We start from the raw sequence: 25,236 nt of genomic DNA on the forward strand, positions 1-25,236 counted from the left end.
ATTCTGTTTTTTTCCGGAAGTTGATTCGCTAAAGTCGACTTCCGGTTCCGGGGTAGCCTTGGTGGTGGCAGTGGCGGCGGGGAGTCGGTGCCGTATGTAGCTTGTGGGGCCTCGCGGCTGCCTGCGACCCCGACCCTCCCGGCGGTTCTGAGGCGGCGCTCGCGCTGCTCCTTCGGACCCGCTCCGCCCGGCGGGGCCCGTTCGCCCCCGGCCCGAGGCCGCAGTGGCCGCGGGAGGAATGAATGAGCGAGCGGGCGAGCGGCCGCCTGGCGCTGGTGTCCCCCGGTGACGGCCCCGCGCGGGGCGGCGAGCAGGCGGCGCGATGAACCGCGCCAAGGCCCCCGCCGTGCGCAGGCCCAGCGCCGCGGCCAAGACCTCAGGTGCGCGGCTCCCCCCGCGGCGGCGTCCGTGTGCCCGTGGCCGCTGGCGGGCTGGGGAGGCCGGCTCGGACCCGCGCCTCGCCTCTCGCCCGCTGTGGCCGCGGGCCCGTAGCCTGACCTTTCCGTGCCCAGAGGCGCCCGTCTCAGACACGTGTGCGTTAGGGGCGCCCCGCTGGCAGTCGGCACGGGGACCCCCGGCATCTGCTGGGGACCCCTGTGGCCTGTGACCTGCCCCCGGCCCTCGCTGGGCCCCCCTGAGGTGGCGGGAGGCTGGAGCCCGGCCTGGTTTCCCGCCTCGGCCGCTGTGTGAAGGCGCCCGTTTCTCCGCCCCCTCCCCCTGCAGGGCACCCTCCGCCTGGCGACTTCATTGCTCTGGGCTCCAAGGGTCAGGCCAGTGACTCCAAAGCGGCGTCGGCCCTGCTGAAGCCCGCGCCCTCCGGCCTGCCGTCCGAGCGCAAGAGGGATGCTGCCGCGGCCGCCCTGGCTGGAGCCTCGGCCCTGCCGGGCCTGGCCAAGCGCCCCAAACTGCCCGCCACACCCCCCCTGAGTGCCCTGGGGCGCCTGGCGGAGGCCGCGGTGGCAGAAAAACGCGCTATCTCTCCCTCCATTAAAGAGCCGTCCGTGGTCCCCATCGAAGGTAAAGTCGGACCCTAGACTCCCCCTGAGAATGTAGCTCCCACCCTGTCCCCTCCACCCGGGATCCGCGGAGGCCACTTTCAGGCCGAGCCCCGGGGAGAGGGGGGGAGTCCTTGGAGAATGGAGGGCAGGGGGGCCTGCACGTCTTGTGCCTCCGAGTTCTGGGACGGGGTGAGGTGACCAGGACAGAGGCACAGGCCCTAGTCCTGTTGTTCACACACAGCCTGAACCTGCCCCGCTTCCTGCCTCACGTCCCCATTGGTCATACCTGGTGGCTCAGGCGTCCCGAAGGTCAGATCTGTCCGATGTCAAAACGGCCCCAGACATTGGGCTGACAGCTTTGGGGAAGGGGGCTGGCCAGGGAGCTGCAGTGGGGAGTTGGCCTCGATGGAGGGCTGAGGTTTCACAGACAGAGGGTCCTGGGGAAGAAAGGATAGGCAGAGGCCCGCGCCCGGCAGCTGGAGCTGTGCTCGGGGAACAGCGAGGCCTGGGCGGCACGCAGGGGTCAGGACCCAGGCTGGCGGGGGGGGGGGGGAGGCTTACGCTTGGCTTGGTGCCACTAGGGACCCCCAGGGACCTGCAGGGTGGGGGACACAGCTTTGGAAGTGAGTCACCCTGGACCGCTCGGGCCCGTGAAGCCTGAGCGTCTACAGGGCTGAGGCCACGACGCTCAGTTACGGCCTGGGCTTCATTTTGTTACTTTTAGCATCACCTCCCTGGAAGGTGGTTGTGAAGATAAAGTGGAATATGATTATTAAAAACATTCTGAATGCTAACCCACTTTACTTTTTTTTTTTTTTATTGGTTTGAGAGAGAGAGGGAGGAAGGGAGAGAGAAACATCGATGAGAACCTTCGATCGGCTGCCTCCTGCACGACCCCCACTGGGGATCGAGCCCAGAACCCGGACATGTGCCCCGACTGGGAATTGAACCGGCGGCCTCTCGTTGCTGGAAGACGCTCAACCAACTGAGCCACACCAGCCAGGGCGTGTTTTCAGCAGAGCAGGGAAAAGGCTGCACTCGGCTGTTTAACGTCTGGCCTTTAGGATGTCTTCAAGGCAGGGCCTCGCACAGTCCCAGTCCATCCGACCCGCCCTGTTGACTTTGCTCTTGGCACCTAGAAGCCGGGCGGTAACTCCCGGTGCCGTTAGGGTAGAAATCGGGGCGACACTGTGGAGCAGCAGGTGCCAGTGCTCAGTCTGCCTCTGGGGAAGTTACGAGAACAAACGGGTGGAACTCCAAGGGCTCTTTGCAGACACGGGAACAGGCGCCTGCGCGGGGGTGGGGTAACCATGAGGGACAGACCACCCACGGAGCTGCCGCCTCTAGAAAGAGAAGTAAGGCTCGGAATGGCACTGTGCTAATTAATTTGGAAACTTGGGACAAATTAGCGACTTGTAGAAAAATAGATGTGTCGCGGGACAACTCGGGTAGAGGTGTGGGAGGCAGAGAGAGGTCAGGAGGTGGCTGGTTCCGCACGAAGGCCATCGGGGCGCCGCGCCTGCCTGGCCGTCGCTGTCCTGCTCGTTCCCGTGAGTGGGCGAGCCGCTGCCCTGCTCCAGCTGGTGGTGCTGCTGTTCCTGGAGCAGCCAGCTGGGCCATGGCCGAGCCCCTCGCTTGCTGGGTGGTCGGTCCCAGGGCTTCGGGGGGTCCTGATGGGCAGCCTCTGCCCTCCGCTCTGCAGTCCCGCCCCCGGCGCTGCTGGATGAGATCGAGGCTGCCGAGCTGGAGGGCAACGACGACAGGATCGAGGGCGTGCTGTGTGGGGCCGTGAAGCAGCTGAAGGTCACCAGGGCCAAGCCCGACAGCACCCTGTACCTGAGCCTCATGTACCTGGCCAAGACCAAGCCCAACATCTTTGCCACAGAAGGTGTCATCGAGGTGAGGGCGGGGCGGAGGGCGGCAGGCCCAGGGCCTGTGCTGCTGCTCCCTCCCAGCCGCACGCGTGCGCTCACACGCGCTCACACACACACACACACGCACACACACACACACCCTCCCCCCGGCAGGCTGGCTCTGCCCGTGTGCAGGGCGAGGCTTACCCCGTGCGCCGTCTCCTAGGCTCTCTGCAGCCTCCTGCGGCGGGACGCCTCCATCAACTTCAAGGCCAAGGGGAACAGCTTGGTGTCCGTGCTGGCTTGCAGCCTGCTCATGGCCGCGTATGAGGAGGATGAGAACTGGCCCGAGATCTTTGTCAAGGTGAGTCACTCACCACTGCTTGGGGGGGAAGAGGACTGAGTGCCCGGGAGAGGATGCTGCCTGGACCCCAGGAGGAGAAAGAAGCGGACAGCGTCCTCTCGGGCTGGCTGATGGCCCTGGACGTCTTGTCTCCTGCACGGGCCGCCGGGGGGTTCCTGGGAGCCCCGCTGCAGGCAGCTGGCAGCGTTTGGGGAAGCACTTGCCTTGCTTCTCCCCACAGCCCGGCCCTCGTGCTGCCAAAGGCAGCAGAAGCGAGCTGCCCGGGGGCCTGGACGTCGGCTCTGTCCCCGCAGGTGTACATTGAGGACTCCCTGGGGGAGCGGATCTGGGTGGACAGCCCGCACTGCAAGGCGTTCGTGGACAACATCCAGACGGCGTTCAACACCAGGGTGCCCCCCAGGAGCATGCTCCTGCAGGGGGAGGCGGGGCGCAGCGGAGGGGACCTCAGTGCTGGTGAGAGCTGCGGGGCTGGCTGGGAGGGAACGGGGTTTTCAGCGGAAGGCGGGGGCTGGGGTTACTCCCGCCAGGGAGCCCGGCATTAGGGGAGCAGGTGCTCACGGGACAGGTGGGTGCATGTCCCATGAGGCCCCGATCTGCAGGGAGCAGCCCACACCCCTCCCTCACTGAGGAGGAGGACAGCCAGACGGAGCTGCTGATTGCCGAGGAGAAGCTGAGCCCGGAGCAGGAGGGCCAGCTCATGCCCAGGTAGGGTGCGGCCCGACCCCAGCTGTGTGTGTGTGTGTGTGAGTGTGTGTGCGAGTGTGAGAGTGAGAGTGTGTGTGACTGTGAGAGTGTGTGTGACTGTGAGTGTGAGTGTATGTGTGAGTGTGTGTGTGACTGTGTGAGTGTGTGTGAGTGTATGTGTGAGTGTGTGTGAGTGTGAGAGTGTGTGTGTGAGTGTGTGTGACTGAGTGTGTGTGTGAGTGTGTGTGTGAGTGTGTGTGTGACTGTGAGTGTGTGTGCGAGTGTGAGTGAGTGTGTGTGACTGAGTGTATGTGTGAGTGTGTGACTGAGTGTATGTGTGAGTGTGTGACTGTGAGTGTATGTGTGAGTGTGTGTGAGGGTGTGTGTGAGTGTGTGTGTGTGTGACTGAGTGTGTGTGTGAGAGTGTGTGAGTGTGTGTGTGAGTGTGTGTGACTGTGAGTGTGTGTGCGAGTGTGACTGAGTGTGAGTGTATGTGTGAGTGTGTGTGTGACTGTGTGAGTGTATGTGTGTGTGAGTGTATGTGTGTGTGACTGTGAGTGTGTGTGCGAGTGTGTGTGAGTGTGAGTGTATGTGTGAGTGTGTGTGTGACTGTGAGTGTATGTGTGAGTGTGTGTGACTGTGAGTGTATGTGTGAGTGTGTGTGACTGTGAGTGTGTGTGCGAGTGTGTGTGACTGTGAGTGTGTGTGTGAGTGTGTGTGAGTGTATGTGAGTGTGTGTGTGAGTGTGTGTGAGTGTATGTGAGTGTGTGTGAGTGTGTGTGACTGTGTGTGTGTGAGTGTGTGTGACTGTATGTGAGTGTGTGAGTGTGTGTGACTGTGAGTGTGAGTGTGTGTGTGAGTGTGTGTGACTGTGAGTGTGTGTGCGAGTGTGAGTGAGTGTGTGGGGCTGGCCGGAAGGCAGGCGGTGGGCTCGGTGAGGAGAGCCGCCCTCCCTCCCTCCTGCCTCCTCCCTTCCTGCCCTCTGGCCTAGGTATGAAGACCTCGCGGAGAGCGTGGAGGAGTACGTTCTGGACGTGCTGCGGGACCAGCTCAACCGGCGCCAGCCCATCGACAACGTCTCGCGGAACCTCCTGCGGCTCCTCGCCTCCACCTGCGGGTACAAGGAAGTGCGGCTGATGACGGTGCAGAAGCTGGAGATGTGGCTGCAGAACCCCAAGGTGAGGGCAGCTCACGGGTCGCCTCCTGGGCCCGGCCCGCGGCCGAGTCTGCGGGGCTGGTGGGTGACTCGCCTCCCTGCAGCTGACGCGGCCGGCCCAGGACCTGCTGATGTCCGTGTGCGTGAACTGCAGCACGCACGGCGCCGAGGACATGGACGTCATCTCCCACCTGGTCAAGATCCGCCTCAAGCCCAAGGTCCTCCTCAACCACTACATGCTCTGCATCAGGTGCGGCCGGGGCGGGGGGAGGGGGGGCCGGGGCGGGAGGGGCGGGGGCCGGGGCGGGAGGGGCGGGGGGGGCCGGGGCGGGAGGGGCCGGGGCGGGACGGGGGCCGGGGCAGGGGGTAGGCCGGGCGGAGGGGTGGAGGGGGCCGGGGCGGGGGGGAGGGGGCCGGGGCGGGGGGGGCCGGGGCGGGAGGGGCCGGGGCGGGAGGGGCCGGGGCGGGAGGGGCCGGGGCGGGAGGGGCCGGGGCGGGGGGGGGGGCTGGGGCGGGGGGGGTGCCGGGGCGGGGGGGGGAGGGGCCGGGGCGGGAGGGGCCGGGGCGTGACGGGGCCGGGGTGGCCTGGCCCGCGCCCGCGCCCGTGCCCATCTGCTCGGCGGTGTCCAGGGAGCTGCTGAACGCGCACAAGGACAACCTGGGCACCACCATCAAGTTCGTGGTCTTCAACGAGCTCTCCAACGCCCGGAACCCGAACAACATGCAGATCCTGTACACGGTGCTGCAGCACAGCGCGGAGCTGGCCCCCAAGGTAGGCGGCGGCTTTGCGGTCGTGTGCCTCGGCCTGGGACCCCCCACTGCTGGGTCGGAGAGCGCGCTTGCCGAAGCCGCGGTGTGGCGCCCAGTGGGGGGGAGAGCGCTCGGAGGGGTGGCGGCTGTGCCCAGGGCACTGGGAACACTTGAGTCTGATGCGCACTCAGCGCCAGCGGGTCCCTCGGGTGTCCCTGCCGCCCTCCGGGCACCGGCCCTGGCCCAGCACCGAGTCTGCTCAGTGTCCCTCCTGAAGAGACCTGAGAACAGCTCTCCTGTGACTCACGAGCCGGGTTTTTGAACCGCTGGGTTGTATGTAAAACATCAACGTGGACACGCTGCCTCCGTCGTCCTGCGGCCGGTGTGTTAGGAGAGGTGGCGGGCCAGGGCTCTGCTTGGAGGGGGGGGGTGGGGCTGAGCCGGCTGCTCATCCCTGGGCTTGGGTGCCCGGCAGCCGTGCCTGCTGAGTCATCTGTCCCCTCACTCAGCGAGGGCCGGCTCCCGGGGCCAGCTGCCGTGGGGCCGACACGGTGCAGTGCTGCTCTCGGAGCCCGGCCGTGCAGCCGTCTGGGAACGGGCGGGCGGGTCCGTGCTGGGCATAACCGCGCATTAGCGCCTTGTTTTGCTTCGGGAAGACAGGCGGGCGCCGTGTCCTGGCAGGGCCGAGCCAGGCCCTGGTGCCGGCCCTGGGGCGACGGGGCTGGTGCTGAGCTCCCTGCTCGCCTCCCGCAGTTCCTGGCGATGGTGTTCCAGGACCTGCTGACCAACAAGGACGACTACCTGCGGGCCTCGCGGGCGCTGCTGCGGGAGATCGTCAAGCAGACCAAGCACGAGATCAACTTCCAGGCCTTCTGCCTGGGGCTCATGCAGGAGCGCAAGGAGCCGCAGTACCTGGACATGGAGTTCAAGGTGGGCGCTCCCGCCGCGGCCCCCCACTCACGCTCGCGGCCTCCCGTGCCATCTGTCCACACTCAGCCACATAGCGCCCACATGTGCAGCGGCCAGTCCCAGGGGGCAGCGGGGCTCCATCCTGTGAGGACCGGGGAGGGGCTGGCCAGGGGACCGTGGGTGTGGAGGTGGGGACAGATGGGGCCCGGCGACGGGGACTGCGCGGATTCAGAGGGAGCGGCGGGCGGAGGGAGGGGATGCTGAAAAGCAGGCATTGGGGCTGAGTGTGGAGGATGGCAGATGCCACGCAGGCGAGTTGGCACAGGGTCGTGTGGTGCATGCTTCTCCGGGGCGGGGGCTTGTCCAGCCCTATTGGCTGCATCTCTTTGCAGCGGGCTCTTGGTCCCTAGACCTCCTCCCGCCTGGCCCTCTCCTGTCCAGCGGCCCGTGTGCGAGGCCTGGGTGAGGCCTCGGTGCAAGCCGCTGTGCTGGGTGTGCTTGCAGGAGCGGTTCGTGGTGCACATCACAGACGTGCTGGCCGTGTCCATGATGCTGGGCATCACGGCCCAGGTGAAGGAGGCCGGCGTCGCCTGGGACAAGGGGGAGAAGAAGAGTAAGGATCGGGCCAGGCTTGACTGTCGGGGTCCCGGTCGGAGACAGCCGGGCGCAAGGGTGCTCCTGGGCTGCCGGCCGTGCCCCGGGGCCAGGCCTCCCTCCCTGTGCCAGCCTCGACCTGGACCCTGGGAGGCGTTGGCTGCTGTGAGCCGCCGGGCAGGCTCCCGGGTAACCCTGCGTGTCCCTTCCAGACCTCGAGGTGCTGCGCTCCTTCCAGAACCAGATCGCCGCCATCCAGAGGGACGCGGTCTGGTGGCTCCACACCGTCGTCCCCTCCATCAGCAAAATGGCCCCCAAGGACTACGTGCACTGGTGCGGCTGGGCTCGTGCCGCGCGGATGGCACCGGGGAGGGATGGGCAGCCTCTTCCTGGGCTGACCCGCGGGAGCCTGTCTGTCCCCGGGGATGTGGCCACTGGCTGACACGGGCCTCGGAGCAGCCGGTGGGCAGCAGTAGCCCCTCGTGCTGCTGGCACGGGGTCACCCTGTGCTGTGACCTCAGGCAGACCTTCCGGACGGGGCGGAGGTGGGGTCCCGTCTGCCCGGGGTTGGGGCATGCACACACCACCTTGTCACCAGCCGGCCCGCGGGCCTTGTCGGGGTTGCTGGTCGAGGTTGCTGCCGGCTCCCGGGAAGGGTGTGGGCGTCGCAGGCCTTGGGAAATGGTTGCCCCGGGGAGACGTGCCCGCCTTGGAGCTGACGGGCGGCTGGAGCGGGTCCCCGGGCACCACCTGACGGCTCTGTCCACCCCGCAGCCTCCACAAGGTGCTGTTCACTGAGCAGCCCGAGACCTACTACAAGTGGGACAACTGGCCGCCCGAGAGCGACCGCAAGTGAGCGTGTGCGCCTGGGGCGGGTGGGCGGGTGTGCTCCAGGACGCGTCCCTACATCCTGCCCCCTGCCGCCGCCTCCTGTGCCCCCTTCACTCCCGGAGCTGGAGCTGGAGCTGGAGCTCCGCCGGGGGCTTCCCACCTCGACCCCTGGCGGCTCCCGAACGACCGCCCTCCCCTTCCAAACGCTGCACCCCGTCCTTCCCCCTCGCAGCCGGCTCCGCCTCCCGAGCCCAGCCTCTCCCCGCTTCCCCCAGCTTCTTCCTGCGCCTGTGCTCGGAGGTGCCCATCCTGGAGGACACGCTGATGCGCATCCTGGTCATCGGGCTGTCCCGCGAGCTCCCGCTCGGCCCCGCGGACGCCATGGAGCTTGCTGACCACCTGGTGAAGCGAGCCGCGGCCGTGCAGGCGGACGGTAAGGTCCCTCGGGGCTTGTCCGGGCCCAGTTGGCACCGGCCACCTGCCGCGGGCTCTCGGGTCAGCTCCCCAGGGTGGCTCCTCCTGGTGCCCGCCAGCCCTCCCTCCATCCCGACTTCCGGGGAGCAGGCCCCTCTTGCTCCCTGGCGCCGCGGGCTGACCCTGGGCCTCGGTGTCCGCTGACGGGCTCTGGGCCTTGCCTTTCAGACGTGGAAGTGCTGAAGGTGGAGCGGGTCCAGCTGCTTGACGCCGTCCTGAACCTGTGCACCTACCACCACCCCGAGAACATCCAGCTGCCCCCGGGGTAGGCCTGGGCGCGCCGGGTCCGGATCCCCTCCAACCCTCCCTCCCTCCCCCCGGGGCTAAAGCGTGAAGCCAGCCCACTGGAGTCCGAGGCGCTTTCCTGCCGCCGCTGGGGTTCGGGGCCCTTGTTCTCCCCTCGGTCTCCGGCTCGCCCCGTGTTTGCACACGCACGCTTGGTCTCTGGACGGCGCTCCTCTTCCTCAGCCCTCTGTCCAGAGCCCGCCTGCGCTTCCCTCGTCTGAAGTCCGTGACTCAGTGTTTTCAGTGCGTCCACAGGCTGTGCCCCCTCGCCACCCCTGACTTAGAACCTCCCCCAAGACGGAGGCACAGTCCTATTTGTTTATTTACTTATAGTGTATTTTTATTGGTCTCAGAGAGAAAGGGGGTGGGGGGGAGAGACATCAATGATGAGAATCATTGATCGGCTGCCTCCTGCACGCCCCCTACTGGGGATCGAGCCCGAAACCTGGGCATGTGCCCTGACCGGAATTAAACCTGGGACCATTCAGTCCGCAGGCCGGCGCTCTGTCCACTGAGCCAACCGGCCAGGCCCGGCTGTGAACGTGACAGCAGTGGCCGAGCTGGTCAGTCGCTGACGCGTGTGGAAGCCGCCGGCCTGGGCTGAGGCTGCTGTCGACGCCCGTGTGTTTCAGGTATCAGCCTCCCAACCTCGCCATCTCCACCCTCTACTGGAAGGCCTGGCCCCTCCTGCTGGTTGTTGCCGCGTTCAACCCGGAGAACATCGGTGAGCCCTCGGCCGGCACGGCTCATGCCGCTCGGCGTTGGCGGCTCTTCCTTTGGACGGCCGTCTTGTTAGGGCCTGGGTGGAGCTGGTGGGACCTGGATGACGAGCTAGGAAGGGGGCCCCGGGCGCCCCAGGTGCAGGTGGGTGGGTAAGTGGGGGTGCTGTGTCTGGCTGCCATCAGCTGTCTCCTGGCCCTCAGGTCTGGCCGCCTGGGAGGAGTACCCCACGCTGAAGATGCTCATGGAGATGGTGATGACCAAGTACGCTGGCTTGCCCGCTGCTGACGGACCCTGAGGGGGGCCCGCTGGTGCTGGGAGGCGGCGCTCAGGCTGGGCTCCTGCTGCACTGGGGTCGGCGAGCTGCTCGGGGTCCCTGTTCCTTGTGGGCTCGTTTCTGAATCTGAGTCTCCAGAGCTTTACCCCTCCTCCTCGCTGCAGGGTGGGGGCCGGCACTGAGTCTGTGGGGTCAGCCTGGGGCACTCGGGTCAGGTCAGGCAGAGGGTGGTGTGACGTAGGACAGACAGGAGAGGAATCGGGAGCCGGGCCTGGTGAGACGGACGGAGGCAAGGTGGTTTGTCAGGAGCAGGTGTGAAAGCTGCCGGGGGCCGACAGGTGACCCGCCTCTGTGCACGGCAGGCCCGGCTCAGCCTGAACACCTCGCTCGCTCCTCAGTGAGCCCAGAAAGCCGTGCCGTGTGCGCACGTGTGCGGGTCTGCGTGTGGCCCAGGCTGGGGACACGGCTCTGCACACCTCGGGCTGTTGTGTGGAGGGCGAGCGGGTAGCCAGGCCCGGGCTCCGGAGAACACGGGGCCCCCGTACGGGTGTCTGACTTGGATTGCGGGCTCCAGTGGGGCCTGACGGCGGAAGCTGGGCCCCAAGCAGGGGCCCTGAGCGCCTCGATGGCCTGGTGACCACGCCTCCCTCCTGGCCCAGCAACTACTCCTACCCGCCGTGCACCCTGACGGATGAGGAGACACGCACCGAGATGCTGAGCCGGGAGCTGCAGACCTCCCAGCGGGAGAAGCAGGAGATCCTGGCGTTCGAGGGGCACCTGGCAGCCGCGTCCACCAAGCAGACCATCACCGAGAGCAGCAGCCTCCTCCTGTCGCAGCTCACCAGCCTCGACCCCCAGTACGAGCTGCGTGGAGCCCAGCCCTCGCCTGTGGAGCCATCATGCCGGCTCTTACTGAGTCTGGCGGGGGGTTGCCCTGAGACGGCGTGGCCTGGGAGGAGGGAGCCTCGGGGGCAGCAGGCGTCCCAGCCCCACCTCTGCTGCCCGGCGGCTGCGTGTGAGCGGCTTCTCACGTCGTGTGCTCTGGACTTGCAGGGGGCCCCCGCGGAGGCCACCCCCTCACATCCTGGACCAAGTGAAAAGCCTCAACCAGTCCCTCCGTCTCGGGCACCTGCTGTGTCGGAGCCGGAACCCAGACTTCCTACTCAACATCATCCAGAGGCAGGCGAGTGCGGGGTGGGGCGGGCTGCAGCACCCCAGCCCTGAGCGAGCCCGTGCCAGGCAGGGCCGCACAGGACTGCGTGCACGGCGGCGGGGACAGACCTGTGGCGCGGGCATGGACGGGGGCGGGGAAGGGGACGAGGACGGTCGGAATCTGAAGGAGCCGCGTCTGGCCCTACAGGCCTCGTCGCAGTCCATGCCCTGGCTGGCTGACCTGGTGCAGGCCAGCGAGGGCTCCCTGGACGTGCTGCCCGTGCAGTGCCTGTGCGAGTTCCTGCTGCACGACGCCGCCGCCGCCGCCGCCGCCGCCTCGGGGGAGGAGGAGGAGGAGGGCGGGAGCAAGGAACAGAAGGCCAAGAAGCGGCAGGTGGGTGCTGGCCCCGCCCCGGCCCTCCCCGCCCCTCCCTCTCCGGCCCCCCTGCCCCTCCCTCTCCGGCCCCCCCGCCCCTCCCTCCCCAGCCCACCTGAGGTCCCTGTCCCTGCAGCGGCAGCAGAAGCAGCAGCAGCTCCTGGGCCGCCTGCAGGACCTGCTTCTGGGCCCCAAGGCGGACGAGCAGACCACGTGCGAGGTGCTGGACTACTTCCTGCGGCGCCTCGGCTCCTCGCAGGTGGCCTCCCGGGTGCTGGCCATGAAGGTGAGCGTAGCCGCCCGCTGACCTGTGCACGCCACCCCGGCAGGCGGCTCCTCCCAGCCGGTGGCCGTGCCCACCAGTCTCCTGCCTGGTTCTCACAGGAGGGCTGTGCTGGTGACACCGGCCCGACCCGCCTCTGCCCTGTCCCCGTGTTCCTCCCGGGCAACTGGGAACCTGGCATGCGTGTCTCGGGGCTGCTGAACACGTGCTTGTGCTGCTCTCCACTGGGGCAGCTGATTGGATGCGGCGTCCGTCCCGTGGCAGCCTGCGTGCGCCCTGGGCTTCGGGAGCCTGTTCGTCACCCCCTCCACCCCGTCGGGGTGCCCTGCGGAGGCCCGGCTGACCGCCCGTCTGCCTGCAGGGCCTGTCCCTGGTGCTGTCGGAGGGCAGCCTGCGTGACCGGGACGGGGAGGAGAAGGAGCCCCCGGCGGAGGAGGACTCGGGGGACGCGGAGACGCTGCAGGGCTACCAGTGGCTGCTGCGCGACCTGCCCCGGCTGCCCCTGTTCCACAGCGTCAGCGCCTCCACCGCCCTGGCGCTGCAGCAGGCCATCCACATGGAGACCGACCCGCAGACCGTCAGCGCCTACCTGGTCTACCTGTCCCAGCACACGCCCGTGGAGGAGCAGGGCCCGCACAGCGACCTGGCACTGGTGAGGGGCTCTGGTTCCGCGTGGGGACCTTCTGTTCAGAGCAGGCGCCAGGGGCGGACATTCCGGGGCCACTTGCTGCCAGACGAGCCGCTGTGGCCCCGGCCTGGCTGCCCTGCTGCCCTGGGCCGTGCCGGCTGCTCTCCCGGGGCTGGCGGCAGCTCCGGGACCCGGTGGGCTCTGAGAGGGCACGCGATGAGGGCCTCCCGGAGAGCAGGGTCCCCGTGGGGCTGGAGCCTTTGCCGGGGTCCAGCACACGGGTGTCCAGCCTCCCCTTTGGGTCCTGAGGGTCGCACACTCCTGTCGCTCGCGGGGTGGTGTCCGCGGACCCTCTCCGCGCTGGGTGGGTGGCTGTCAGGGCTGTGTCCCCTCCAGGGAGTGTTGGGCCCCTGCCCTTTGCCTCCCAGCCCTGTTGGCACTTCTCGTCCGTGTGTCTGAGAGGCCCTGTGCCCGGCACCCCTCCCGGCTGTGGGCACCGGGCTGCGCGTGGTGAGGTGCCCGGCCCTGGGCTGCTGGCTGCTGTGAGGGCCCCTGACGGCTTGCTCCCCCAGGACGTGGCCCGGCTCATCGTGGAGCGCTCCACCATCATGTCCCACCTCTTCTCCAAGCGCTCCTGCAGCGCCGAGTCCGACGCCGTGCTGGCCGCGCTGCTCTCCATCTTCTCCCGCTACGTCCGGCGCATGCGCAAGAGCAAGGAGGGGGAGGAGGTGTACAGCTGGGTAAGCAGGCGGCCGTCCCCCTGGAGCCCGCCCCGCCCCGGAGCCCACCCGCCCTCACCCCTCCTCTCCCTGCAGTCGGAGTCGCAGGACCAGGTCTTCCTTCGCTGGAGCAGCGGGGAGACGGCCACCATGCACATCCTGGTGGTGCACGCCATGGTCATCTTGCTGACGCTGGGGCCGCCCCGCGGTGAGCAGCCTGGGGGGGGCGGGGCGGCTCCGGGTCTGTCTCGCAGGCTCACTGCTTTACGTGGAGGAGCCTGCCCACCTCGCGGGTGCAGAGTGGCCCAACCCTCATGGGTGTCCCCTGGAGTGGATGCGATGGGGAGTCCTCTCCCTGCCTGTCCAGAGGCTTCTGGGGGAGTACACAGCAGCGCCCACGGTCGGACCACAGATGGACAGGCCGTGACTCCTCACTGCCGGCACACTGGCCTGTGGTTATGGGATGCCCGTGGGCAATGCCCGGGCGCCTTCCTGGGCTCCCACCCTCCCGGCCCAGCAGGAACACTGGGCTCCACGAAGGACAGGTCCACTCTCGGTTGGCTCTCTGCGTTCCCCCAGAGCCCAGACTTTCCCGGATGAGACGAGGAAGCCCCGCTCCCCTGCCGGGCCTCAGAGCGCGGGGCCGGCTCCTCGGGTTGAGCTGTGTCTGCTGCTGACCCTGTTGCTCTCCCGCAGCGGGTGACGACGAGTTCCAGGCCCTGCTGGACATCTGGTTCCCCGAGAAGAAGCCCCTGCCCACGGCCTTCCTGGTGGACACGTCTGAGGAGGCGCTGCTGCTGCCCGACTGGCTGAAGCTGCGCATGATCCGCTCCGAGGTCCCACGGCTGGTGGACGCAGGTATGGCCTGGGCTGGGCTGGGGCGAGGGAGGGGCGGCTCCGCAGAGAGCCTGTCCCAAGCCCTCACCTCAGGAGTGCGAGGGAGGCCCGGCGGGAGCCGTCCGTGGGGACAAGGACCACGCCACCCGGGACCTGAGGGGGAAGGGAGGCAGGGCCGCTCCTGGTGCTGGGAGACGTCCCGCTGGGCGGTGCAGGCCGGGCCGCGTGCAGGAGGCAGCTTGGGGAGTGGTGGCTGCCTGGGCAGGCGGGAGGATGCGCTCTAAGGAGCCTGGACCCCTGGGAGGCTCCGGAGCCACGGGTGGTTCTGGGGAGCTCAGCCAAGAGGCAAGAAGCCACGGGGCTGGCACACAGCCGTGGAGCGAGCGTGGGACCCGGCGGCACCTCGCGCTGCCTTCAGGCGGGAGGACCGGCCCCTGGTGCTGGCTGAGTGAGTGTGGCCCCAGCCCTGCAGGACCTGGAGCCCCAGCAGCTGCTGCTGTTCGTGCAGTCCTTCGGCATCCCCGTGTCCAGCATGAGCAAGCTCCTGCAGCACCTGGACCAGGCGGTGGCCCACGACCCCCAGACCCTGGAGCAGAACATCATGGACAAGAGTAAGGGCCGGTCAGCACCCGGGACCTGGTGGCAGCCTGGGGCTTGGGATCTGAGGGGGCGAGGGGAGGGGGGCTGGAGCTCCGAGCAGGAGTAGAGGCTGGGGTTGTCGGGAGAGGCCAGGCCGTCCCTGTCCATCGAGCCAGCCGGGCATCAGCACGCCCTTGGGTGGGGTCCCCAGCTCTCCTGCTCCTGCTGGCGGCCCCAGCGGGGGCCCCTGCTCTGTCCATGGTGTTCACTGCAGCTGCTGCTTCACAGATTACATGGCTCACCTGGTGGAGGTGCAGCACGAGCGAGGAGCGTCCGGAGGCCAGACGTTCCACTCCCTGCTCACCGCCTCCCTGCCCCCGCGGCGAGGTACCAGCCCAGCCCAGACCCAGGGAAATGGTGGCTGCTGGCCGGCGTCTGGGCTCCTGCCCCAGGCCCTGCACGGCCCTCACGCCTGCTCTTCCCTCGGGTGGGGGCCCTGGCGAGGCGGGCCCTGTTCGCGTGGTCCCGGTTGAGACTGGCCGGGGACTTGCAGCCGACACCCCCTCTTCCTGCAGACAGTGCAGAGGCGCCCAAACCCAGAAGCAGCCCGGAGCCGCCTCGGGGCCAGGGCAGGGTCCGGGCCGTGACTCCGGTGCGAGTCCTTGGCCCCGAGGACGACCTGGCCAGCATGTTCCTGCAGGTGCGGCCACACTGCCGGGCCTCTCAGAGCCGGCGTCCCCGCTGTCCCTCTCCTCCTCCTGCCCCGGGAGGGCTTGACCTGAGACTCCGCTGACCGTCTCTGTGCCTCCGTGTCCTCCCCCAGAGCAGCAGGCTCGGAACAGGCCGCCGCTGGGTGGTTGTAAGATGCGTTTGGTGTTGAGAACAGGGCCCAGAGGTGCCGTGGCTCCCACCACCACCCAGCAGCAGTGGCCCGGCCTCTGGCCTGGCTCCAGCGGGCACCTGCCCTCGTGTCCAGACGAGCCTGCATATCACATACGCGGCCCCCCCAGGCGTGGCCGTGCATGTGCCTTTGCGTCGTTATTGAGAAGGGATTCGAGCGCGGCACGCTGTGTCCACAGAGCGTAGGCTTTGGCGATGTCCAGCACGTTCAGTGCCACCACCTCTGGCTGACTGGAGACCCTGCCCCCTCTCCGCCCCGCCCTCGCCCGGCTCCTGCGCCCATGCTTTGCCTTTTCCGACACGTGCACACGAGCCCCATGTGGTGGTCCTCTGTCCGTGTGTGTCCCTCCACAAGCAGCCATGCTTACCAGGTGCAGTGCCACCTTCTGTTCGCACGCTCGCACCCTCCCTGCACCTCCGCCAGCCGAGGCCGGCCCTGTGGATGGAGGGCCGAGGTGGCAGGGTGCTCGCTGTCTCTCACTCCTGAGCTGGGGGCCCCACGCAGGCCCCGGCCCTCCCTGGACGGAGAGCCTTGCAGGGACTGGCCTCTGGCCAAGAAGGGGAGCGTGGTCGTGATGGGCGCAGGGTGAGGGCTGAGGGCCCCTCTTGGCGCGTCTGTGCCAACCACTGCCCTTTCCTCTGCCCAGGTCTTCCCGCTGAGCCCGGGCTCCCGGTGGCAGATCTCCAGCGCCCGCCCTGTGGCCCTGGCGCTGCAGCAGGCCCTGGGCCAGGACCTGGCACGCGTCCGCCAGGGGAGCCCCGAGGGGACGGGCGTCGCGGTGCGCCTGCTGCAGGCCATGGCCTCGCTGCTGAACTCCCCGCACGGCGGGGCCCTGGCGGTGTCCATGCAGCGGAACCACTTCCTGGCCTGCCCTCTGCTGCGCCTGCTCAGCCAGTACCAGGTGGGCATGCCGCACGGGAGGGCGGGGCTGGGTGGTCACCCTCGCTGGGAAGTGTCCAGCCAGGAGCCGAGGGGTGGTTTCCGCTGAGTGCCTCCCACCTGGACGCACTGATTGGCCGGTCGCCGTGCCTGCTCAGGTTTACGTGCGCGTGTGTCTTACCGTTGGTGTCTCTGCTGTCACGTTCGTTTAACCTCCCTGCACCACGTGAAGGTAAGTGGCGAGCAGCAGGTGCCTCGCCCGCGATGGTGTTCAGGTGACGGCTGAGGCCCTGGAGCACCTCACCTGGGGCGCTGTTGACGGTGCTGTGACCGCGTCCCGGCGCAGCCCGGGCGGCCTGAGCAGCGTGGCTGTGCTGTGTCGTCCCTCAGCGCTGCGTGCCCCAGGACGCTGGCTTCTCGTCGCTGCTCCTCAAAGTGCTCACGCAGATGCTGCAGTGGCTGGACAGCCCCGGCGTGGAGGCCGGGCCCCTGCAGGCCCAGCTCAAGCTGTTTGCCACCCAGTACTCGGCCCAGCGCAGGATCAGCGACGGTGAGGGGCGGGTGGGGTGAGCCGTGTGCTGGTCCGTGGGGAGCGACGGCCTGGTCAGCTGTGTGCTCAGGTCTGCGCCCTGAGGGCCTGGTCGGCTCCTGTGGGGAGGCCGGGCCGTGGAGGGGTCGTGTTTGGGGAGGCTCCTAGGGAGGGAAGTGCAGGTGGGCCCCAAGGGCGTCGGCAGTTCGGGGGCTCTCTGGACAGTTCAGGCTGACAGGTGAGGGGTAGAGCCACGCCAGGCCAGGCGGTCACACAGGCGTGTCCCTGCAGTGCGGAGTGGGTTCCTGCACCTGGCGGAGGCCCTGGCCTTCCGTGGGGACATGGAGGTGATCAGCTCCACCGTCCGGGCCCTCGTTGCCACCCTGAGGGCCGGGGAGAAGTGTGGCGTGGAGCCTGAGCTTATCGGCAAAGGTATGTGGGCCTGTGAGGACCTCCCCCCGCCACCCCCACAGAGGCCCCCACCCAGCGCAGTGAGCCAGCCCTGTGGCTCCCTGGCTCACCCTGAGGCAGGTCCCAAGCTGCACCCACTGCTGGCTGGCCTGGGCTGGCACCCCGGCCCCTGTCGGCACAGGATCGGGGACTCTCTCTCTGGAGTCAGGTGGTCTGAGAGCCACCGGCTCCATCCCCAGCTGGAGTGACACACACTGATCGCCTCTGCCTCCCACAGTCCTGCGGGGCCTGATCGAGGTGAGGTCGCCTCACCTGGAGGAGCTGTTGACGGCGCTCTTCTCGGCCGCCTCCGCCCTCCCGGCCTCCAGGCCCGTGGCGGTGGTGAGCTCCCTGCTGCTGCAGGAGGAGGAGCCGCCGGCCGCGGGGCAGCAGGACGCTGCCGGCAGCAGGTGAGCCTGCACTGCGGGGTGGCAGGTCCGGTGGGCAGCTCCGAGGGCATCGCTGAGCCCCCCCACCCCCCTCCCTGCAGCCTGGAGGCCGTGCGGCTGGGGCCTTGCTCGGGGCTCCTGGTGGACTGGCTGGAGACGCTGGACCCCGAGGTGATCGGCAGCTGCCCCGACCTTCAGCAGAGGCTGCTGTTCTCCCGGAGCAAGGTGGGCTGCGCGGCGAGGACCGGCACCGGGGCCCTGGCCAGTGGGCATTGCCTCCTGGGGTACTTCGGGGCCCTGCTGCCCGCAGAATCCGGGGCCCAGTTCTCATCCACGTTCCCTCAGCACATCACACCAGCCGGCCAGACCTGGTTGCTGGGCACTCAGCTGGGAGGGGTCGGTGCTTGTGGGCCCAGATGCTCACAGAGGGGACTTGGCGGTGCCGTGGCTGACAGACGGGAGTGAAGCGGCCTGTTGAGGGGACGGGTCCTCTGAGCAGCGGCCTCTGTGCCTGCCTGTCCGTAGGAGGCGCTAGAAAGCAGAAGCGGACCTGGGAGGGGCTGCGAGCACTGTGCTCACTCAGGCTGGGACCTCCTGGTGCGGCTGCGCCCCTTTGGTCAATGTGAGCCGCTCCAGCGCCCGGGGCTGTCCTGGAGCCAACCGCCAGGCCGCGAGCGAGCGGGCCGAGGTTGGTTCTGAGGTTCCACTCGTGTGTGTTCCCCGTCTCCGAGGAGTCGGTTCAGCTCAGCACACGTGTCGTCTGCAGAGCTGGCTGCCGGCCGGGTGCTCGGGCGGCCACTGCTGCCTCCTGGGAATGGCCCTTCCTCTGCTCCTCGGACAGGGACCACCAGGCTTCCTTCCTCCCCAGGGCAAAGGTCAGCCCGGCCCCCAGGTGCCCTCTTTCCGGCCCTACCTCCTGGCCCTCCTCACGCACCAGTCCAATTGGTCCACGTTGCACCAGTGCATCCGCGTCCTGCTGGGCAAGAACCGGGAGCACAGGTGAGCCCTCACTCCCACCTGCCAGTGCGGCCAGGGGCCCAGCGGGGACGCGGCACGAGGCTCAGGCATCTGACCCAGCACCTCCCTCCTCCTTCCTCCGGGCCCTGCAGCCCTTCTTGCCCAGCCCTGGCTGCACCACTGCCCCAGGCAGGGGGCCCTCCAGTGGGCATTGCCTCCTGGGCACAGAGCACGCTGGCCCAGTGTCCCTGTTGCAGGTGACCATCAGGGCAGGCAGCCAGGCCCAGAGCAGCCCCCGCTCCCCAGGTCACGCCCACGGCTGTCTTCACACTGTGCCACGCGGGCACCAAATGACCCTCTGTGGCGGCAAGTTGGGGTGGGCAGGGCCAGCGTGGGGCAGGGAGAGGTCAGGCAGGACGGCCGCCCGTGTCCCCTCACTGCTGATCTGGGTCCTTCCTCAGGAGCCCCTGGGAGTGTTCGTGGCCTAACCTGTCCTCCCAGGGAGCCTGTGTCTCCTCCGTCTGCCCCACACCCTGCTTTCCATTCTGAGCCCAGAAACGGACGGGCCTCACGCTCCTGGGGCTCCTTGCTCCCCCAGGTTTGACCCTTCGGCCTCCCTGGACTTCCTCTGGGCTTGCATCCATGTGCCTCGGATCTGGCAGGGAAGGGACCAGCGCACCCCTCAGGCAGGTCATGGGGTGCACCCGCCTGCGGGCTGGGGTGACGTGTGTGCGAGCCCATTGGTCCGTCCGGGGCTGGCTGACGGGGTGCCTGTTGCAGAAGCGGCGGGAGGAGCTGGCGCTGCAGGTCCAGGCCCCCGAGCTCCTGGGCCTGGTGGAGCTGATCCTGGCTGAGGCCGAGACCAGGAGCCAGGACGGCGACCTCCTTCAGGCCCGGCTGCCCCTGCTGCTCAGCTGCTGCCGTGGGGACGACGACAGCATCAGGAAGGTGACGGCGCACCTGACCGGCTGCATCCAGCAGTGGGGTGACAGGTGAGGGTGTCCCCGCGCTGATGGGAGCGCCACAGACTGAGCCCGGGCTCGGCTCCGGCAGCAGGAGGTGCCCTGGCCCTCACCCCCCGCCCCCCCGTCCCCAGCCTGCCAGGCCAGCGCTGCCAGGACCTGCTCGTGCAGCTCTACCTGCAGCGGCCCGAGCTCCGCGTGCACGCGCCCGAGGCCCTGCTGCGCAGCATGGGTGCCACCGCCAGCAGCATCTGCAAGGTGAGCGGCGCCCTCGCTGCGTCTGTTGCTTCTGAGGTGGCAGCCAGACAGGACACGGAGGGGCACGTCTCCTCAGGTTTGAAAGCTAAGCAGGACTCTGCCGTGAGCCGGGTCCTGTCTGTCAGCCCTGTGCCTCCGGCCGCGTGGAGGCGCTCGGAGGCGGCTCTTCTCCTTGGAAGTCCGCTGGGTGTGGAGCAGAGACCCGTGTCTCCCTGCGCCCGTCCTTCCTCAGTGAGGGACCCCGGCCCGGGCGTGTGGTGCGGGTGGTGAGGCACCCGGGGTGCCCTCTGCCCCTCCCCTCCGCTCTGCTCTCCCCGCGCGTTAGCTGCGCTTTCTGTCGACAGGCTCAGTGCGTCCTCTGGGCGGGCTCCTGTCACTCCGTGTAGTTCCTCTGAGGCCCACGCGTGCCACAGCCGCACAGGAGGTGGTTTCTTCGTGGTTGCGTGGCTTCTGCCACGGGCCAGGCCCACCTGCTTGTTGTCCGCCTCTGGTGGGCCCTGCGGGGGCACCTGCCTCCACTTCTCCTGGGGGTGGGCGGGGAGGCGGCGGAGTGGGGGGGGCCTCTGCACCTGGTCCTGGTGCAGGGAGGAGTTGCTTTCTCCTGACCACTTTCCTCCCGTTTCTAACGCTCCACGCACAGCGTCGGCTTTCCCCCGCTCGCCAGGCCATCTCGGCAACAGCGAGAGCTTTTGTTCTGTGGAAAGGGGTTGACTCAGTGTGTGTGTGTGTTTGTCTGGAAACCTCGGCTGGGGCTTGTCGACCTGCAGAGACGCTGGGGAAGGAAGGCTTCGCTGGTCACTGCTGGCCTGCGGGTCCTGGAGGGCGGGACACGGGACCGTGGCTACCCGGACCCCGCACGCCCCGTGGTGTCCGTTTGAGCCCCTTCAGGGGCAGCGGGCTCTGGACGGGCAGTGAGGTGTGCGGGCAGCAGCCAGCCTCTGACCCCTTCCTCCCAGCTGGACGTGCTCACACACCGCTTCATCACCCTCCTCGCCGACACCAGCGACTCCCGGGCGGCCGAGAGCCGCGTGGCCGACGCCAACATGGCCTGTCGGAAGCTGGCAGTGGCTCACCCCCTCCTGCTGCTCAGGTAGGGCCTCCCCACTCCCGATGCCGTTTGAGAGCAGGTCTGGCTGACCGCTGACGCGGGCACGTGCACAGCCTGGCCAGGTGCTGGAGCCCAGCAGCTGCCTCGGCGGGAGGGCAAGGGCATCCAGACCAGGGCGCTAGCGCGTCGCACCCCCTCACAGACCTGGGACCAGGCTCCGTGGGCCAGACCTCGGATCAGCTGGGCGTTCCAGCCGACTCCGGTGGGGTCTGCCCACATGGCGGACCACCCGGTGCGCCTCCTTTTCTCCAGGCACCTGCCCATGATTGCCGCTCTCCTGCACGGCCGCACCCACCTCAACTTCCAGGAGTTCCGGCAGCAGAACCACCTGACCTTCTTCCTGCACGTGCTGGGCGTGCTGGAGCTGCTGCAGCCGCAGGTGTTCCAGAGCGAGCACCAGGGGGCGCTGTGGGACTGCCTGCGCTCCTTCATCCGCCTGCTGCTGGTGGGTGCCGCCCTGCGTGCCGGTGCCCGCGCTCTCCTCAGCCTGCTGCCCCCCCCCTCTGACACCACGCCCCGTTCAGCTCATCCGCTGCTCCCACCGCCCTGGCCAGGCCCATGGGTGGGGGCTCCTGGGTCCCTGCAGGAAAGCAGAGCCCCTTGGCTGGCCCTGGGGACCAGCGCACCTAGGAAGGCCCCCCACTTCCCAGAGGTATGGGCAAACCCCTCGTTTTTCCAAACACAAAGGGGACTCAGGGCTGCTGTCTCCGCACCCGCTGTGCCTCTGCCGAGCCTGTGGCCCTGTGGTCACGGCTCCCTGTCTGCACAGAGGTCATGAAGGACAAGGCTCTTTGACCCTTCGGGACCCTCCACCTAATGCCCGGTGGCCAGAGGTGGTGGTGGCCTTGGTGCCCAGGGTCCCTCGTGAGGCTGGGAGGCAGGCGGCTGGGCGGGCGTGTCTGGCTCTGAGCTCTGCATCGCACGGCGGCCCCTTTGCAGAACTACAGGAAGTCCTCACGCCACCTGGCCCCCTTCCTCAACAAGTTCGTGCAGTTCACCCACAAGTACATCACCTGCAACGCGCCGGCAGCCGCCGCCTTCCTGCAGAAGCACGCCGACGCGCTCCAGTGAGTGTGCGCGTGGCCGTGGGCGGCCGGGGATCCTGAGGCGGGCAGCGGCCAGGTCACAGACTGCTGCCTCCTGGTGTCGGGGCCCCGCCCGCCCTCCACCTGGAGCCGTGTCCTCACCGTCGCCTGTGCTCTCCCCAGCGACCTGTCCTTCGACAGCAGTGACCTGGTGATGCTCAAGTCCCTCCTGGCGGGGCTGAGCCTGCCCAGCAGGGATGGCCGAGCCGACCACGGCCTGGACGAGGAGGGCGAGGGTGAGTGGGCCCAGGGTCCTGGGGGGCTGCAGGCCTGGCCCCCCCAGCAGCACGCAGCCCTGGACCGGCTCCGGTGTCCCTGGGCGGCGGCCCGTCAGGGGCACGTGCGGGCAGCACTGGGGTGCCGTGGCCCGTGTGACCCCATAGCACCCCGCCCCACCATGGAAGCTGGCAGGTCCCCCACTGTTCGGTCTTGTCTCCATCTGTGGCCCTCACGTGCGACGCTGACGCGGCACCCACGGGCAGGGCCAGCAGTGCTCCCACGTCCCCGCCAGCTGGTGCTGAGTGAGCGAGTGGCCACTGAGCCCCAGGCGCTGGCCCTGCAGGGCCGCTCTGCTGCCCCGTCGCGGGTGTGGGTGTGGCTCTCGGCAGTCCGTGGAACCCAGCTCTCGGGTGCCTTTATTGAGCGCCTGCTGTATGCCAGGAGAGCACAGGGAGGGAGCAGCCAGGGACAGGCCCCCGTGGCTCCTTGTTTCATACCCTCCTGAGCGCCCGGCCCTGTCATCCCGGGGGCTGCTGGGCAAGGACGCCCCCGCTTGTACCCACGGGCTCTGCAGCCTCGGTGTGGTGTTTCCTGATCCCCCCCGGGCAGCCCTGCGTGGACAGCATTCCGGGGCGGCCGTGTGTCTGCAGCCACAGGCCTGGCTTCTGTCTTCCAGATGAGAGCTCGGCAGGCTCCCTGCCGCTGGTCAGCGTCTCCCTCTTCACCCCGCTGACCGCAGCTGAGATGGCCCCCTACACGAAGAGGCTCTCCCGAGGCCAGACCGTCGAGGGTGAGGCTGGGCCGGGCCCAGAGCCTCCCTGCAGGGCACCCACAAGAGCAGCCTTGCCGGCCCGGGAGGGGCTGGGGTGCAGAGGGCACTGGAGGGAGGGCAGCTGGCTCCAGACAAAGCAGAAGGTTGGGGAGACTCTGCAGTGGGGGGGGGGGAGGCGGTACCAGCAAAGGGGAACTGGGGGCCGGCAGCGTCTGTAGGAGAGGAGGCCTGGGAGTGACGGGTGCCTGGGGCTGAGCTTGCCACCTGGCAGGAGGGGTGGGGGTCTGGGGAGCCAGGCACACGTCTCGGGGCTGGAGAGGCTCGGGGAGGTGTGCACCCCGAAAGCTCCCATTGGCCGGCGCCGTGGCTGGGTCGCTGGCCGGTGGACGTGGGAAGCCAGCGGGACGCGGGTGCTTTCCCCCTGGGCCTTACCCGGCGCCGAGGACAGTGCAGAAGGTTCCAGGGGCGTGGGCCTGGGCTCTCGTGATGGGCACACGGCACCCAGGGAGCCGCCGAGCTAGGCCAGGGCCCTGGGATGCTCCTGACCTCTGTCCCTGCGGGTGGGTGGGACGAGGCACTGCCGGCCGGTCCTGCTGCAGCAGCCCCCTCACGTGCCCCCTGCCCCCACAGATCTGCTGGAGGTTCTGGGCGACATAGATGAGATGTCCCGGCGGAGACCCGAGATCCTGGGCTTCTTCTCGGTCAGTGAGCCGGGGCCTCCCGGGGGGCGGACCTGCTGCCCCCACGTCGGCTCCTCCTGGGGTGTCGGAGGCTCGTGCTATGCCCGCTTCCGAAGCCGGCATGGAGAAGCCCACGTGGGCCCTGGTGGGGAAGACCTCGGGGGTGGGGGCAGCACGTGTCTGAACCCAGCCCCCAATGCCCACGGTCGAGCATGGACCAAGGCAGGGCCACCGCTCTGCTCGGGGCTGGAACTCGCCGACGGGTCTGAGGTCCCAGAGTGGCCGGGGACCGGGAGGGGCTTGGGGGGCGGTTCCCTGCCGTCGTCGTCTGTGTCAGCGCACCGCTGTCAGGAGGTCGTGATCCTGGGGGCTGAGGGCTTGTGCGTGGACAGCAGGCCGCCCGGTCACACCCACCCCTGCCCCTGCCCTGCAGACCAATCTCCAGCGGCTCATGAGCTCCGAGGAGGAGTCGTGCCGCAGCCTGGCCTTCAGCCTGGCCCTGCGCTCCATCCAGAACAATCCCAGGTGAGTGCGTGGGTCGGGGGAGTGGGGGGCAGGGCCTGGCCGTGGGCTCTAGAGCGGAGTCTGGAGCCCGGGCCGTCGGGGCGGGGAGGGGAGGTGCCCACTGAGCATGTGCCTTCTCAGCATCGCGGCCGACTTCTTGCCCACGTTCATGTACTGCCTGGGCAGCCGGGACTTCGAGGTGGCGCAGACGGCCCTCCGGAACCTGCCGGAGTACACCCTGCTCTGCCAAGGTGCGTGCCGGCCCCGCCCCACCCCGCCCCGCCCCGCCGCCAGGCGCCTCTGCAGCCCTGTCCCTGTGGCCCACCCGGTCCTGTCTCCACAGAGCACGCGGCCATGCTGCTGCACCGCGCCTTCCTGGTGGGCATGTACGGCCAGGTGGACACGAGCGCCCAGATCTCCGAGGCCCTGCGGATCCTGCACATGGAGGCCGTGATGTGAGCCCGACACCACCACGCGGCCTGGCCCTCGACGCGTCCCCCAGGCCCCCAGGCCAAGCCCAGACCTCCAAGGCCTTGGTCACTGGCCTCCTGTGCGCGGGGCGGGGGTGCTGACTGCCCGAGGCTGGGCAGGGGCTGCACTCAGTCCATGGCCAGGGCTCTGGCCAGCAGCGCGGGAGGGGAATGGGGGGCAGGGGGGTGGGTCTGCCCGGCCAGCAGTGCCTGGCACTTGGCCAGCTGAGTGGAGACTATCGGCGAGAGGCAGGTTCGAATGAAACTTTCTGACCTCATTGCTGGCTGCTGGGCTTGTCTCCTGAGGTGTCTGGTGTTGAGGGGTGAGGAGCCCCGTCTGTAGCCTGGCCAGCCGGTCCCCGCAGGGTGGGCTGAGGCCCGGTCCCCGGCTGCACCAGCGTCTCCGGGTCTCCCTTGCCTTCCGTTGTGGGTACTACGTCCCACCTGCCCTCGCCCGCAGCTGCCGGAGGGTCTTCCCGGCACAGAGGCCCCTATCCTGCCTCCTGCAGGCTCCCCGCTAGCCCAGCACTCAGACCCTGTCCCCTCTCAGGGCCTGCCAGGGTCAGGCGCTGGCTCCCAAGTCCACTGGGGGGCGCTGTGGCTA

At 68.6% G+C, this 25,236-nt stretch overlaps 1 protein-coding gene across 2 annotated transcripts; it reads left to right on the forward strand.

Annotated features, from left to right (window-relative positions):
* Window positions 1-78: 78 nt before the first annotated feature.
* On the forward strand, window positions 79-24,910 carry INTS1 (integrator complex subunit 1). 2 transcript variants are annotated; one of them, XM_054718266.1, is made up of 46 exons: window positions 79-380; window positions 724-1,017; window positions 2,701-2,897; window positions 3,078-3,215; window positions 3,509-3,668; window positions 3,815-3,920; window positions 4,891-5,077; window positions 5,160-5,305; window positions 5,686-5,827; window positions 6,559-6,735; window positions 7,219-7,327; window positions 7,521-7,641; window positions 8,083-8,160; window positions 8,415-8,572; window positions 8,782-8,878; window positions 9,531-9,622; window positions 9,822-9,882; window positions 10,555-10,752; window positions 10,949-11,078; window positions 11,256-11,441; window positions 11,560-11,709; window positions 12,068-12,358; window positions 12,907-13,074; window positions 13,150-13,261; window positions 13,750-13,911; window positions 14,355-14,501; window positions 14,758-14,856; window positions 15,045-15,169; window positions 16,017-16,271; window positions 16,640-16,799; window positions 17,070-17,210; window positions 17,467-17,638; window positions 17,719-17,842; window positions 18,459-18,616; window positions 19,173-19,260; window positions 19,355-19,566; window positions 19,671-19,794; window positions 20,751-20,884; window positions 21,155-21,347; window positions 21,842-21,969; window positions 22,111-22,223; window positions 22,883-22,996; window positions 23,609-23,679; window positions 24,092-24,183; window positions 24,304-24,413; window positions 24,506-24,910. In XM_054718266.1, exons 1-46 carry the CDS (start codon window positions 323-325, stop codon window positions 24,619-24,621), a joined length of 6,594 nt encoding a protein of 2,197 aa, XP_054574241.1. In that variant the 5' UTR covers window positions 79-322; the 3' UTR covers window positions 24,622-24,910. The 2 variants fall into 2 exon arrangements, with proteins under 2 accessions (XP_054574241.1, XP_054574242.1); XM_054718267.1 differs by having other exon boundaries at window positions 18,486-18,616.
* The last annotated feature ends 326 nt before the right edge of the window (window positions 24,911-25,236 follow it).

Source organism: Eptesicus fuscus, chromosome 6 (genome assembly GCF_027574615.1).
Source record: "Eptesicus fuscus isolate TK198812 chromosome 6, DD_ASM_mEF_20220401, whole genome shotgun sequence".
NCBI classification, from domain to species: Eukaryota; Metazoa; Chordata; class Mammalia; order Chiroptera; family Vespertilionidae; genus Eptesicus; species Eptesicus fuscus.